The following is a 16,890-nucleotide window of genomic DNA, read 5'->3' on the forward strand; positions in this document are numbered from 1 at the left end:
GACAGGAGTCCTGCCTTCAGAGGAGCTTAGCACAGTGAACGTGGGGCTCAGGGAAGTGCTAACTGTGGGGCACACATGAAGGGTGCTGCTTTCTTTAACTGCCCCCCTGGCTTTCGCGTGGTCCTTGCTTTTTATGCTACCACCGGCCGGAACCTGCTTCTCAAGGATGCGATTGAAAGGAACGTGGTGCTATCTATTGTTGAAACTGTGAACTACCGCGGGCTCCGGCTTCCTCTCCGTCCATGTCAGGGATGTGTTTGCCGTGAGAATCCAAGTGTCTCAGGTGTTTTCCTGCGCAGTTCGGGAACCCTGGGGTTATAACAGTTACCTTCTCCATGTCCTTAGAGACCCCTGACAAGAGTTTAGCGATGGTGTCTGTGATGTTTATGATGAGGATTTGGGGTAGGCATCCTAAGATCTAATTTTCAGAGTGCGGGAGAATTGATTTGGTTTCGGATAAGCAGTTAGGCCCTCTCCGACGGTATGCTTTCTGGTTGTGTGATGTGCTTTTTGCCCATCCGTATTTGTCTCATGCTTTTCAAATGAGAGTCATTTTCCGTGTTAAGAGAGATGGAAGGAAACAGGTATTTAATAGTTCTGCCTTCTGTATTCTTTCCTAACGAATGATATTCCAGTTTTCCTTAAACTTCTGACTATAAAATTAACTAATATACACATACACTTATATACACATACATGTATTCTTATTATTTAATTATAAATATTACATTTATGTTTTAACTATTTATAGATCCTTTGTGTTTCTCTTCTTCATATGACTCTACTCTGGGCTCACTCTTATGCTTACCCTTGCTTATCTATTCATCTTTTTATCATTCACATTTTTTCCTTTATCACTGCTTATCAAAGAGGCTGTTGTAATTCTCCTTTTCTTAAAAGAAATATTTTTATTATGGTAAAATATGCAGAACAAATTTACCATATTAATAAGTTTTTAAACCTTTTTATTGATGCATTGGGGTGACATTGGTTAATACAATCATATAGGTTTCAGGTGTACATATCTATAATACATCGTCTGTACATTGTATTGTGTGTTCAGAACCCCAAGTCAGGTCTCCTCCCATCACCATGTATCCCACTTTTTCCATCTTCTACCTGTCCAACCTCCCTTCCCTCAGACATACCGTTGTCTGTGTCTATGAGTTTTGTTGTTATTGCTGAATCCCTTCATGTTTTTAATCCAGCCCCACAACCCTCCTCCCTTTGACAGTTCATTCATATTGTTGTACAACCATCCCTATTACCCATCTCCATAACTCTTTTCTTCTTTTGAGATGGGGACTCTATACTCTTTAAAGGTGAATACTCCCCATCTCTCCCAGCCCCTGGCAACCACAGTTTCACTTTCTGCCCCTCCCTTTCTCAGTTTCTCCTCTACTTTGGGGTCCATTACACCAAAGTTGGCGCACTCACACCTGACATTGTCTCCTAGGTCCCTGCGGCTCTGTTCCCTTTTGTTCCGTCTTTTTCTTTCCCTCTTTCCCGTGGATGGGATAAAGCAGATTGCTGTATCTTTAAGATCCATCTCTCCTTTATCTTCCAGTTTACTATTTGTTTGCTACACTCAGGAGTCTGTCTATTGATTGCCTCTTTTATGAGTCTGGTTCACAGTTTCTTTGAGTGTGTTGTAATTTTACTCTGAAAACACTTAAGCTATTAGTGTGGGTTGTTGTTGTTTTTTTATAAATTTGCATAAGCTTAAAAGTGGAAAACTTTCTCCACTATAGCATACTGATGTCTCTAATCAGTTTTTGCTGTTTTTTTGTGTGTTTTTTTTTAATTTTTACGTATAGCCTGGCTTCCTAGGGGATTGCTCCTATGTCTGAATAAGCCAATGATATGGGCAATGTTTATGCTCACATACTTTCAGACCACACAGCTCCTGCCAATCACTGTGAATTAGAGTGCCCAGAAATAGTTCTTTGGATGATTTGCCCCATTTCATATCACTCATCTATTCATGTTGGTTTAACCAGAAGCACCCTATTCTCTTCTTTCCTTTTGAAACATCTCTTAATTCTCCAGCTCTTCTTTTATTTTGCCATCTCATCTATGGAAGACACTTCGACATTGTTCCCAGTACCCATCGTCCACTTGTTTTAAGGTAACAGAACGTAGAGCTGGTCCATGGCCTTATCCTCTCCTGTAGTTAATGATCACCATGCCACTAATCTTCCGACTGACACGTGTGGGCACCAGTGACGTGTGGGTTCCTGGGTTGTGCCCGCCCCGGCACAGGCATGCCCTCCGCCTCTCCTCTTCTCCTTCCTGCTGATTTGGTTGTGGACTTAGTGGTCATCTACTTGGGCCTATGTAGACAAAAATGACCTCGTAGGGATGGCAAAGGTAAATGCTGGAGAGATCTATCTAGCCTTATGTGAGAGAGAGGGACACACACATGCACACATGCCATCTTATAACCCTGACAGGTAGACATTGTCATCCACCTGCTGTAAATGGGGAAAAGTTCAAAGAGTCCAATCGAAATTTGACTACAGACGTACAACTACCAAAGTGCCAAAGCCAAGATTAAAGCTCATGGCGCCGAGACTGATGGATGCGGTCACAGCATCATGCCTTCCGACCTTGAAGGAGAGTCTGGCACATGCAGAGGCCGTTCCTGGCAATTTTGATGAATGAATATGTGCTCATTTTCTCAGAAATCTACTTTTAGCACAGAAAGGATGGGCTCAAGTTATCGCATGCCCAGCATTTCATATTTATTCCCCAAAGGGTGTGAGGCCATCTAAACATTCTGGTCTATGAAAATGCTCATGTAAATGCCGAACAGGCACTATTCATTCACACCGAAAACCTGGACGAGATAGTGGGGAGGTGGTCCTAACATATAGTCTACTTTAAATATTCAGCGGAGCCCTGTGTGTGTATCGGTGTGTGTGTGTGTGTATTGCCAAGGAAGTTTTCGTGGAATGTGAGTTACATTCAGTACCCTTTGACCTGGGACTGAAACATCTCTCTCTCGCAGTCATCCTGAAAGTATTTCACTGTCTTCGAAAATGGTCTGAAGGTCAGTGCTGATTGCTTTAACCCTGCAATCTGGTGAGCCCCTGATAACATGCAGAGTTTTAGATGTAGTTACAAATAATCACTAAAAAAAAAAAAATATTAAATTGCCGTGGCTGGCAAGGCTCTCAGAGAGTGCTGTAAATGAGACGGTTTGTGATCTTTGCGATTCTGCTGCGAGCAACAGGGTTTAGAGCCCTAAATTAAAACTCGCTGCAACATCAAATGTACTATCAGTGTTCAGCCAGTCAAAGTGATCTTATCAATTATGGCGAATCCATGAATTCGAAAATATCAGGTATTTAGAAATAATCCTCTTTTCATGTGTCCTTTTGAGATTGTTACTACTCTTGTCCTCTATCTAAATAGGCATACGGACCGTTAGACTTTTCATATAACAATGCAAAGTCCAAAGGAGAAACAAAGACTTAAAGGGGAAGAGTGAGAGTGTATCTAGCTTGAATGTTTTTCTTTAACCTCCGACATCAGTATGATCTACCATCCTGGCATCCCTAACAGGTGCTGGCGTATCCACATAGTACATTCAGATTGTTTCCTGCTAATATTTGGACTGTTTAGCATTCATAACATCCATCGCTATTTGTATGACCAGCTATTATCCTTTCCTTACACTGTGCTCTGTGAAGCAAGATGAGGCATTTTGCTTAATGCAATGGAAAACGTCCTTTTCAGAAACCTCAACATCATGCTTCTTCAATTTCAAGTGTCAATGGATCTTATTTATGTCACCATTTAAATTAATTAAATAGAAAATGAGTGTTGATGCATTCTTGGATAGTTCCTCAAAAAAGTGCTTACTGTAAAATGTTGGGGTTTCCCCCTCAATTATATTTCTGTTAAGCCGCACTGACCTACAAATCTGTATTACGCTTACAGATACAATGCTTTGTTTTAGAAATTCATCATCTGTACCCTATGTCTATTATTGTCTTGGTCAACCGCATGTCTTCTTGATGAAGTAATCCTGGGACAGAAAGACCTCTTTGCTCCGTCTCTTCCTTCAGTGTACTTGTGTGCTTATTGATCGCCTTTGCTAATAAATGCTCTCCCCACTGTCATTTAGCTCCGTCCCAGCAACCTCCACCCAGAGGACAAGTTCAAAGTTCTTCGGCCATCCATCTCTCCTGGAGCCCACCGGATCCTCCCAGTGCCCCCTGGCTTACTTACCGTTTATTCAGGGACGGGTCTGAAATCTACACAACTGAAGATCAATACCCGTATGGTGAGTGTAAAGATTCCGCGATGGAAAGATCCACTATTCTGAGGGTTGATACATTAGTTAGGTTCTTTGACATTGATGATAAATGTGGTTTCCTCTTTCTAGAAAACTGTTTTAAGCAGAGAGAATTATACACCTCACTAGTAAAGAAATGCAATAAATGAGATGCTTCATATTTGCTAAGCCCGTAATGCTTACCAAATTCTCACAGATGAAAAGAAAAAAGACCAGCCAGCATTAATGAGGATATGAAGGAGCTAGAACCAGCCTAATCGCTGGCATATCTGTGTGGGCTCATGGGTACAACTTTTCATGCAGGATAAGTTGTTAAAGTATATGCAAAACCTTACTCTTTGCATACTGTTTGACTCAGCAAATTTATTTTAGGAAATTCGTCTTCAATGAATAGTCAACAGTGGACTCAATATCACAAAATACGTTCAAACCTCCATTCTCTAATAGCAAAATATTGGAAAATTCAGACATTCAAAAATCTTTCAATAAATTATGGTATATGGCATACATGACTCCTGATACATTGTGAAGCAAATTGTAGGATACGATTGCCTTTAAAAAATCTTAGTTTACATATTAATGAATGGAAAATGTTCAAGATGTAGTGTTTAAGGTAATTAAGTGGTTTTAAAAATAATCTATGAGTTATGTTTTAATTCAAAAATATATAAAATGACTGAAAGACTTACCACAAACTGATGTTTAGTTTTCTCTGGGTGTAAGGATTAGAGAACATGTATCAAATATTTCTATAATATGAATTCAATTTTTAAAATCCTCAGGTTAAAAGTGGATGGAACAAAACATGATCTTAAATGGGAAGAGGAAGGATGTGAACAAACCATAAACACTGTCTTTGCGTCTGTAACTTGTATGAAGATTTTAAAGGAGGTTGTGGAAATCAAGCTGTGGAGACACAGTGGTCTTTAGAAAATACTCACTCATGTGTTTGAGATACAGTTTCCCTAAAGATACGATGAAGAAACGGAAAACGTTCCTTCCTTCCAGTTCTGTCTTCTCTGATATTTGCTCCTGGTCTTGTTTAGCTACAAGCCAGCTGAAGAAACACGGGAGCCCTGGCTGGAGTAGTTCAGTTGGTCGGGCCTGGTCCCATGTACCGAAAGGTTGCTGGTTTGATTCCTGGTCGGGGCACACTCCCAGGTCGTACGCTCTATCCCTGGTGGGAGGCATGTAGGACGCAGCCAAGCGATGTTTCTCTCTTCTCTCCCTTCCTCCCTCTCTCTAAAATCAATAAAAAATATTTTTTAAAAAGAAACATGGCAACAGGATGCCAACTCATGTTGTTCTCTTGGTTTAGTGCCCAATTTTCCAAAGTCTAGGTTAACGTTTACAATTAGAAAAGTCTTGGGGTTAATGGGGGGGATGAGGACACATTTGTAATACCTTAACTAATATTAAAAAAATAAAAATTAAAAAAAATAAAAAAGAAGCTGAACTTAACAAAAAGAAAAACAATTAGAAAAGTCTACAGAGCAATGAAGAAATTCTATAGTTCCATAATCTTCCTCAAAATGATCAGGAGGGTGCCTTTTTTAACATGTTGATTGGCTTTAACAATTTTGCATAGCGTACGGTTTTATTCTGTGTATATTACCATGGGTTACATGTCACACCTGATTCTGAGTGACTTGCATCTGCATTATAATGTCCAGACTTTCTGATAACTCTTGTCTGTTCAGTACTCCAAGCCTTCTTGGAAGTTAATGGGAACCCTGAGCTTCACGATGCAGATTGCAGAGGGAAGTGAACATCTGTCTACATCTGCCACACTGGCAGAGCATCCTGATATCCTGCTACTAGAATGTTTGTTTTCTTCCAAATATCAGCATGACCCAGGTGTCCTGAAACTTAAACTTTTTTGATAGAGGAGGAGGGAGTCACAGAAATATTGAAAGTGGTTTTGAAGATGACAGTACCGCTGCTTGAGCTATTGCTGAAGTGGTAAATTAGGGTCACCCAGTTTCCCATACAGCTTAATTCAGTAATGATATTAAACTTCGCTTACAGCATTCTGTCCAGAGGCATATTTTTCACCATAAAATATTGTGATGTGTTTTATAGAACATTGCATTTGAGTAAAACACTCTGGCTCTTTTATATGATTGCACTATTATAGTAGAATCCAAATAACAGTTTCTTACATAATAAATGCATGTTCATTCACTAATCAGACATTTATATAATCCTATTATACAAGGTATTCTTTTCTAAAACCTTATTTTTTTCATTAAAAAAATGCCACTTCTGGCATTTCTTGACAGCCACTATAATTAATGTTGGGACAATTATCTGCATGATGGCATTTGAACAGTAAGAACAATTGGTTAGGGCTGTCAGAACTTTGTATCACTTAAGGATATTCTTGTGTTTATTATTCCGTTCCCGGTGTGTGGCTAGCATGTGTAATATGAAAAGGAAACAGTACTTATATTCAGTCATATGAATACAGATCTTTGGGTTAAATGAAGGCATTTGGAATTACAGGTGCAGAGTCATTGAACTTTTCAAAGAAAATTAATAATCTCTTCCAAGCAAGTTTGAACTTTTGGTTGAGACCATTGTAGAATTCCTTGTTGGAATAAGACTTGTCCTCGCTGCCCTGTTGCACTGTGGGGTCACTAGTTTCCAACCTAAGGTCATGACAGCTGGTATATTACTACTTTTAGAACCTAAGGTAAGGTATAGTCAGTGGTTTCCCTAAATAAAAATTCACTCATGTGCATACCTGTGAGCTTTCATAAGTAGAAGAGGTGAAGAAGTCAAGTTAGCATGTTGGTAATTATACATAATTAGCACCTAATATCACCTCCCTGCAGCCCCAGTCTGGGTTGCACATGGGTATTTTCTGTGTCATAGATGTGACAAGAAAAGCTATTGCAGGATATTGCACTCTTTTAATAGTATTGACATTTTTAGGGTGGCTAGTAGATCACATTAGTTTTTCCAACTTCGGTTTGAAACTGAAGGAGAACTAGGCTTAAGAATCAGGGAGATGGAAATTTAAAATAAAAATCATCTTTATTACAATAAAAGCCAGATTGGAGAATATACCTTCTGTGCTGCAGAAAGACAAAAGACTCAATGGGCTGATGGGAGCATGCTTTGCCTCTCCCTTCCCTCCCCTCCAATTCACAATCAGTTAAATCATTTCTCATTTGGAATGGGTAGGGAGCTAGTCCTTAAATGTTACTCTAGGTCAGTGATGGCGAACCTTTTGAGCTCGGCGTGTCAGCATTTTGAAAAACCCTAACTTAATTCTGGTGCTGTATCACATATAGAAATTTTTTGGTATTTGCAACCATAGTAAAACAAAGACTTATATTTTTGATATTTATAAGAAAAATCAACCCAAAAAAATGAGTTCACGTGTCACCTCTGACACGTGTGTCATAGGTTCGCCATCACTGTTCTAGGTAAACGCTTCCACGGGGAAACTAGAACATGATTTCTTTGACAATAATGGAAAATTTAGAGTTTCAGACAATGATGTATCTTAGTGAAACCTAGGTTTTCATGTCCACCTTTAATATCACATAATTTATTATTCGATACTGCATCAGAGGATCAATGCAACAAGTGATAAGATGGTTCCTCTGAGAAAAACAAACAGAAAACATAGGGAGGGGATACGAACACAAAAGAGATAATAAAGAACAGTTGTTTCCTTAAGGCTGTTAGTATTATTGCCTAGAAAAATAAATCAGTATATATAGAAAATTATCCATTCATTCATATACTCATTCAGTAAACATTTATTCAGTGCTCACGCCAGACCAGGAACTGTATGAGCCACTAGAAACACAAAGATGAAAAGGATAGTTCTCATGATTGAGAGGGGAGATGGAGAAGTAAAGCAAAATTACTCCGTGGCTTCTGTGTCCTGATTGGACTAGTGCTGTACTCAACGTATTTTCATGCAGAACTTGCAATGACATATATGAAGAATGGCAGATTTACCCTTCACTCGGATGTTCGCTGTCTTCGTCCGTTCAGGCTACTGTTAAAGAGAAATTCCACAGTCCGGGTGGCTTATAAACAACAGAAATGTATTACTTCAAGCTCTCGAGGCCAGAGGTCCAAGGTCAGGGTGCCAGCATGGTCAGGGTCTGGTGTGTGTATCTCACATGGATGTTTCTCTCTGTCTCTCCCCCTCCGTCCACTCTCTCTAAAACTCAGTGGGAGAATATCCCTGTGTGAGGATGAGCCAAACAACAACAAAACCTTCTGGTGCCTAACTGTTCTTCATACAGAGTGGATTGGTATAGCTCCTGTCATTAAGTCATATAACAGGAGAACCAGTAGAAATGATTTCCTCGCCAGTTTTGCGGAATGTAACTACTTTCTTCTCATTTTCTTTTAATTTCAGACACCCAGGACTTCTTAGACACTGCCCTGTCGCCATATACCTCCTATTCCTATTCTGTCGAGACCTCCAGTGTTCAGGGTTCGATGAGGAGTGCAGCTGTCGCCTACAGGACAAGGCCGGGGGTCCCAGAGGGAACCTTGAACTTAAGTTATGTCATCCCTGTTGGCTCGGACTCGGTGACGCTTACCTGGACAGCAGCCTCCAATCGCGCTGGCCCCGTAGAGAAGTATATCCTGTCCTGCGCTCCCTTTGACGACGCCCAGCCCTGCGTTCCCCATGAAGGTGGCGGAACCACGGCTACCATCTGGAATCTGCTTCCCTTCACCGAGTACCGCTTTTCCGTGCAGGCCTGTACCAGTGGGGGCTGTTTACACAGCTCGCCCGTAACCGTGACCACAGCCCAGGCTCCTCCTCGAGGACTGGGTCCCCCCGCGGTGCTGGCCATCAGCTCCACAGAACTGCATGTGGAGTGGGCTCCGCCGATGGAACCGAATGGTAGGAACTCCAGGCCTAGATTTCACTTTCTTGGGCCAGTCCAGAGTGAGAATCTAAGGAATTTGGAATTGTGCCAGAGAGTCTGGCAATCCCATGCGTTTTTTTATAACTGCAAGATATAATAATTGAGAAACGATCTCTAATGATACAAGATACTATTTGTCCTGGTTAGTAGAACGAGTGTATTTCTTTAATCTAATAACAAATTCCATTCATTTAAATTGCCCCTTAAAAGGCTGGTATTATCTTTGCTCTTAATGACATCTGCCACAACACAAATTATGTTTCTAATTTAAAACTCACTTACAAAATGCATTATATTTGACTGTGTCACAGAGTTAGGGCACCCTTAAGCAGTAAATTTTCTCTTTTAGGCCTAAAAAACGATATAAAGTAATACAAAAAATATGTATATAGGCTCGCTGACTCCATTAAGTTAATTTTTGTGTTCATACAATTGAACCCTGTTATATAGGCCAGACATACTTTCATAGATTTTTAGTAATTTAATATCATGTACGTATTATGGCAAAACCTTTTTTCTCTTAGACTTTTAAAATTACTTGATAAAACTAGGTGGAAATCAACTATAATATTCTAATATTTATGCAAACAGGCCTTATGTTAAACAGATAGCCAAATTAAAGTCTCCAAATTTGAAATATATAAATTGGAAGTATGCTGATAAAATTTCCATAAAGAAAAAACTATTCTTAGTAGAAATTATAACCATTCATCCTGAAAAATGTTATAATTTTTAACTGATTTAACTCCACCCTACCCCCCAAATAGTCTGTTTGTCTGATGAGTCATCTTGGCTTCCTGTTTTTCTTTTCTAGGAATAATTGGCAGGTATGAACTCTACATGAGAAGATTGAGATCTGACGGAGAACCCACGTCAGCAGAAAGTCGAGTGTTTGAGAGCAGCGGCTGGCTCAGTCCTCGCCCGTTGGCAGAGTCGGCCAATGAAAATGCGTTGAAACCCCCTCCGGCAGCCACAACCGTCCCTGGCTTGGAGCCTTACACCACATATGAGTTTAGAGTCTGGGCTGGGAATATGGCCGGCACCGTGTCCTCCCCCTGGGCCTCAGGACGGACAGGAGAATCAGGTGAAGGTCAAGCTCTGAATTCTACTTTTAAAACTCCTGAATGAAAATATTGCCTCCAATTAAAGTCCACAGCACTAGAGTAAGAATTATCAACTTACAGAAGCCAAGGGAAAACGTTACTTACATGGATAACTCAAGGTCATAAAGAACTTGAAACGTTTTAGGGGGAAAATGCTTTAGTTACTATTTCAAGGGGAGGGGGGAAAATGACTTAACTAAAGTAGTAGCCTCTTGGGGATGTTTGCAAAGTAGCAGTTGGTTTCCAGTCCTGAAGCGGGTTGGCCATACACTCAATGAAGGAGATCCCCGTTGCAGACCTCACAACTCTGCTTCCGTTCTATTTCTCTTTCCAAAGCAAATAGTTGAGCTACTAGATCGCACCAAATGACAGAACCCTGGATTTCAGAATCCGTAATTCACGAGTGTGCTTGAATGAGTAGTTGGCAATATGGAAAAGAAGAAGGAGGAAAAATCTTTTTAGCCCTAACCGGTTTGGCTCAGTGGATAGAGCATCGGCCTGCAGACTCAAGGGTCCCAGGTTTGATTCCGGTCAAGGGCATCTACCTTGGTTGCGGGCACATACCCAGTGGGGAGTGTGCAGGAGGAAGCTGATCAATGTTTCTCTCTCATCGATGTTTCTAACTCTCTATCCTTCTCCCTTCCTCTCTGTAAAAAATCAATAAAATATATTTTTAAAAAATTCTTTTTAAAATTTTTAAAGAAACCTTTCCTAAGGCATATGTGATATTTTATTTCTCCACTTTACTCTTTACATGAAAAACACTTCACATGTTATGAGTCTTTAACAAAATAAAAAAGAATACACTTCTGCTATGCTTTGAATTAATTCATGATAGCTGAAGAAACCCGAGTCCTGATTTAACGTGGACCCTGTTAGGACTGTGGAGGCTAAAGGGTAGCTGTAGGTTGATGTCCAAGGGAATCATTTCATGAATAAAATGTGCATTGTGCCAGCCATCTTGGACAAATAACAGTGCCAAGATAGCACAGGTGATGAGCCATGGCGTTCAGGAAGGGGAAAGTCAAGGTCAGAAATGAAAAGTAATGGGTGAAGCCGCATCACCGGACCCTCGTAATCTTATGGGTCACTGGCTAATGAAAGTGTGATGAGGTCCTTTGATAATACACCTTTGGTTAGCACATTTAAAATCCGCATTAAGATCTCAAGGATGGCAAGGGGAGAATGTATGTGTGTATGTACCCTGCACGTTTCAATCAAGATTTATTGAACACCTTATTTTTTTTTCCCAAATACTTTATAAGACCTATGGTTTCCCACCTCATTATCTACTAGTTATCTTTATGAACACAATCAAACTCCTAGATTATTTTTATTTTATAAATGGAAAACATCTTTGCTAGTAATATGAAATTGGAGGACATCCTTGCAGATAACAGGTAAAAATGAATAGTTTTTATATGCAGCAGTATACTCTTTGATTTTTAACAACTGGAATATTATGTAAAAAAAAAAACGGTGTATTTCAGAAACTTGAATGAATGTGGGGACTCGGTTTGGAAAGCCTGTGAATACAGCGTTCATAGTTTCACTATTGTCATTGTTACCCTCGACAGAGCCTATATCCATGGCCCCTCCCTCGGTCTTCCCCCTCTCACCACACTCTCTCAACGTGTCCTGGGAGAAGCCGGCCGATAATGTTACGCGAGGAGATATTGTGGGATATGAGATCAATATGATTTCTGAACAGTCACCTCAACAACCTGCTCCGGTGGTGTTTTCACAGGTATTGTTATTTTCACACAGCGTCCTTTCACAATTGAATTATATCTTCAGTCTGACATTTTCTGAGTCCGCAGAATTCAGTGACAGAATTCTTCCTTAGACGTTGCTTAAATGGGGCATTTATTCCCTAATGTAATGTGACATGTACAAAGCTCTTCTATTTATGTACCTTATGTTTTCTAATATAAGCATATTTTAAAACTAAGTTTGTATAATCCTGTTTAATGAAATCTACTTTTATCATTTAATATCTATCCGCAAAAGTTTTGTAAGAAGCTGACTTTCAGTAGCTATGTACTATCATAGTATTTGGGCATACAATAATTTTTTTAACCAGTGCAAAATCAGTTGATATTAGTATTGTATAAATCATTTTGGAAATATAAATAGCATTAATAAGAACATTTAATGTGCATTTTGCATATTTCTCTTTCTTTGGAAAACAATCTGAGGAGTGGAATTTCTCGCAGCTTATAGTAAAGGTTATGATGTTCAAAGTTCGGGGTGGATATTGACCTGTTGCCTTGTTGTATTTCCTTCTCCAGCTAGCGGTAATGAGAATCGTAATCATTGCTGACAGTTACTGGGTCTTTACTATGTACCTGGTCTAATTCATTGGATAGATATATGCATATAAACATATGCTTGGGGATGGGAGGCTCACGTTAGCCCACAGTTTATGGTTGTGCCAGGGTACAATCCATTTGATCAACAGGAGGGTGGCCAATGACAGATACGGGCTAGTGTCTACTGGACAGGTAACTGCATACTTGGCTGTGTAGCACCTCTACCTGCAGACAGAGATGCTCTTTGAAAGGGATTAATGTGACAACAAGGTCTTTTCATGTGATGCCTCTCCCATTAGTTTACCCACATTCCTCTCCCCCAGTCTTCCTGGTACCTCATCTTCCAGTCTTTTTGCTTTGATGTCAGACCCATACAACCAAGCCACCATCATATGTTCCAGGTGTAGCTACCTTGGTCCCTTCCCTTTGCACACAGAGCAGAGGACCAGGTACACTGCCTGAGGATCTGCCCATGGAGAGGATATCTTCTTGCTGCTGGTTTTCAGGACCATCCCTACATGTGGCTACAGAGCAGCCTTCATCCATTTTGACTTGCAACCACATACTAAGACAACCCGTTTATGAACCAAACCACATTTTTCTACTCTCTCAGCTTGTAGGAGACCTCCAAGGAGTCCTGGGTATGTGCTGAGATTGAGTCACCAGAATGATGGATGACATGGGGGGCTGGACTACCTGCTTGCCCAGCATGTTGTGCCTTATGTCCATTTCCCGATACCACTTCCATTTGATGATGAATTTCTGTTAGGCGCACCCGACCTTAAGACTTGGCATGTCCCACAAAGCTCATGAGGAGTAGCTTTGGCTGCATGGCCAGCTAATGTTCCTTACTCAGTTCTCTTTTTCTGAGGCCCAATAGCATGCTAGCAGCTCTAGCAAATGGTATGTGGTTTCCATCCTGTGAAAAGTCTTTGCTCCACACCCTAGGTGTCCACCTTGTGATTCTCTTATTGTGGCCTTGCTACAGGGTCTCATAGCACCGTCTCCCACTCCAGTCACCTCTGGTAGCATAGCATCTGCGAGGCTTCATGTCCCAAGGGGTTGGTCTGTCTGCTTGCCACAAACCCGGGTCTTGTCCTCCTCTGGGTGCTGGCGGCCTCCCCGTGACTTGGCACCGTGGTCGGAACAGCATTCCCAGACCTGGGGTGTGCTCTCCCAGAACATGAGAGAATACAGAAGACACATACACCTTAACATATTTTATACTAAAAACAATTTTGTTTTCCAGAAATCTACATCAATAACACCAGGTTGTTCTAAACAGGATAAATTTTTATAGCAATGTGAAGTAAGTTTTACCCATTTTTTAGTTGTATTTTATTTAGAAAATTTTAAGTCATGTGGCAAAAACAATAAAAGTTATATCCTCAATTATATCCTTAATAACCGTTTATAATGAGAGAGAGAAAGGGTTAATAATTCAGTGTCTGTTGTTTTCCTGATTTCTAAATGTAATTTCAATGAAATGGTTCCACAGTTTTAAATTATTCCCCAATTTTTAGATACTTTGAAATCACCTTTATTTCTGAAACCGTATGTAAACGATGTAATTTAAATTCTAGCCCTTACTGGTTTGGCTCAATGGATAGAGAATCAGCCCACAGACTGAAGGATCCTGGGTTTGATTCCAGTCAAGAGCATGCAACTTGGTTGTAGGCTGAATCCCCAGTAGGGTGTTTCTCATCAGTTTTTCTAACTCTCTTTCCCTTCCTCTCTATAAAAAAATCATAAAAATAGATTTTTAAAAATAAATAAATTCTAATCACACTTTTCTAGAACTACTCACCTAGGTTATAAAATTTTAAAGTTAAGACTCAAGCAAATATTCCAAATGAATTTTATTGTACTTCTAAAGGGAAAATATGTAGAAAATTCCTGCATATATGACTAACCTTTACAGTTTTCATACTTATGGAATGTATTTGTATTTACGAAAGACTTTGTGATCTCTTTTTATGTCACCAATCCTTAGCAGAAACAGTTTTGTACTTACTCATGCTTATTGTTATACTCTCCATTTCAATGACTTTTTTTTTCTCGGTATAATTTCCAGTGGTTCTTTGTGTCTACAGACCAAGCAAATTTACATGGATGCTTTGATCATTTCTAGTTAGAATGACGGGCCCAACTCTCAGTGTTGGTTATTTAATTTACTTGTTTATGGACTAGGGAGTTCCTCCCCGTCTCCTTTGCTCATATCTGCTATTTCATCCGAGACTGTGTGATAAAGACACCATTTCAAAAAATATAACTGTTTGATCGAATGCATATGTGCTTATTTGCATAAGAAAGATAATTGAGAATTGACCTCATGTGGCTGCTCAGTAATGTGTTTATTTTTTGTTTTGTTTTGTTCTGTTTTGTTTTAAAGAAAATGATGGGATTGATTTAGCAAAGTGACATATTTCTGTACCATCTCCATCAAATAGCATGTGGGCATTGCTGCGTGGGGGTAGCTTTGGCCAAGCCCTCTGGTTTTAATTGGACTTTTTCATGATAACAATGACAGTGGCACCATCCTTTATCTTCACCATCGGAGACAATAACCATACCCCCACGCTGCTTTATGGGGCAATAATGTGGGTTCCTCATTTATCCACTCAGGAACTGCATTATTCCCCCATAAAACAGTGTGATTGGATGATTATCAATTAAACCCTTGCTTGTTGAGACTCTTCCAACAAATTCTCTTCTCCTAAGAGTGATTGGCAGTACCTCCTTCTGTTTGAATTCATGGAACTTGGACCGCCAAGGTGATATTTTTCACACAGATTATCTATCTGACTTTTTTTTTTTCCTGGAAGGTGTTGGCTAGGACTGAACCCCAGCAGCTGTCCTATATTGTAAGTGGACTGAAACCTTACAGGACCTACAACTTCACTGTCTCCCTCTGCAATTCAGTTGGTTGTGTAACCAGTGCTTCGGGAGCAGGGCAGACGTTGCCAGCAGGTAAGCCAGTTTCCACGGCCATGAAAAATATACTGTGTATTTATAAACGAACACCTACAAAGCTCAACACCTTCTCCCATTTGGACTTCATATTTGTCTTTTGCTTTCTCCTGCTCCCTCACTCATCCTGATTGGTACTACCTTTGCCTTTTTGACCAGAAAAATAAACAAGTGTAAGAGGTGCCTAGGAGTCCTGAGTTGCAGCTGTTATCATAATGAGAAATAGAATTAAGTGCAGAGAAGCCCCTGGGCTCAGCCACCATCCCAGGTCCTGGCGATGCCCTAACAATTGTTAGACGTATTCAGAGGCCTTCTTCTTTTTTTAAATTGATTTCAGAGAGGAAGGGAGAGACAGAGAGAGACAGAGAGACAGACAGAGAGAGAGAGAAAGAGAGAGAGAGAGAGAGAGAAACATCAATGATGAGAGAGAACCATTGATCAGCTGCCTTTTGCACACCCCCCACTAGGGATCGAGCCCTGACGGGGAATGGAACTGTGACCACCTCCTTCGTAGGTTGATGCTCAACCACTGAGACACACCAGCCTGGCAGGAGGCTTCTCATGAGGGCTCAGACTATCTCGGCCCTCGGTCTTGACCTTTTTTGTGGGGTGGGTCTACTCACTGCTCTGTTAGGGAACCGGAGGCAGACATCCGGGAATTACCAGGCTGCCCTGCTGGTGGTATATTTTGCCTTTATTGCATAGACAGTGACGTACTTATTAATTTCTTTAGTATTCGTAAGAATGTGCTAAGTTTATAAAATGTAAAGACTTGTCCACTATGATCATAGTAGGAAGTGGTTTGTACATATATTTGCTTGCTTCACTTAGAAAAAAATCAGACTCAATACAAACAGGATTACCTGTATTATTACCTGGATAACACAATTACAGGGCATTTAGTCTATTTTCAAATCAGTTTTCCATCAGCCGCCCAACAAGGCTTGGTTTCCTGGGGCTCCTTAAGAAAATGTCCTGCTGTGAGTGGAAAAGTCTCCGACATGAATGACAGATGGTGCACAAATATTCCGCTACAAAATATTCCCTAGACCCTCTTCCTGTCTTCAGGTCCAGTTCACGAGTCTGTTGTCTTACTTTGTTTTCATTCTGGAAAACCTCGTTGGGTTCAAATAATCTCATCCAAGGAATTTGTGTTTCTTCAAATTTTCCATCCATGAGAACGACTCCCAAATTCCAAGAAATTATGTTTTATTATCTATATGACAGGACTCTGTACTTTTATATATTTAATCTATAGTCCAGTCATATTTCATCTACATGCCTTTCGGGTAGGT

The 16,890-nt window shown here is 40.3% G+C and overlaps 1 protein-coding gene across 1 annotated transcript in view; it reads left to right on the forward strand.

Moving 5' to 3' along the window:
• Positions 1–16,890, forward strand: part of USH2A (usherin) — a 396,481-nt gene that overhangs the window by 92,175 nt on the left and 287,416 nt on the right. Inside the window, exons 15-19 of the mRNA XM_036354768.1 lie at positions 4,133–4,291; positions 8,691–9,185; positions 10,025–10,294; positions 11,891–12,060; positions 15,451–15,595. Coding sequence (XP_036210661.1) covers positions 4,133–4,291; positions 8,691–9,185; positions 10,025–10,294; positions 11,891–12,060; positions 15,451–15,595 — 1,239 coding nt within the window. The remainder of the gene's footprint in view (positions 1–4,132; positions 4,292–8,690; positions 9,186–10,024; positions 10,295–11,890; positions 12,061–15,450; positions 15,596–16,890) is intronic.

The sequence above is a fragment of the Myotis myotis genome, unplaced genomic scaffold (assembly GCF_014108235.1).
Source record: "Myotis myotis isolate mMyoMyo1 unplaced genomic scaffold, mMyoMyo1.p scaffold_m19_p_21, whole genome shotgun sequence".
NCBI lineage: Eukaryota > Metazoa > Chordata > Mammalia > Chiroptera > Vespertilionidae > Myotis > Myotis myotis.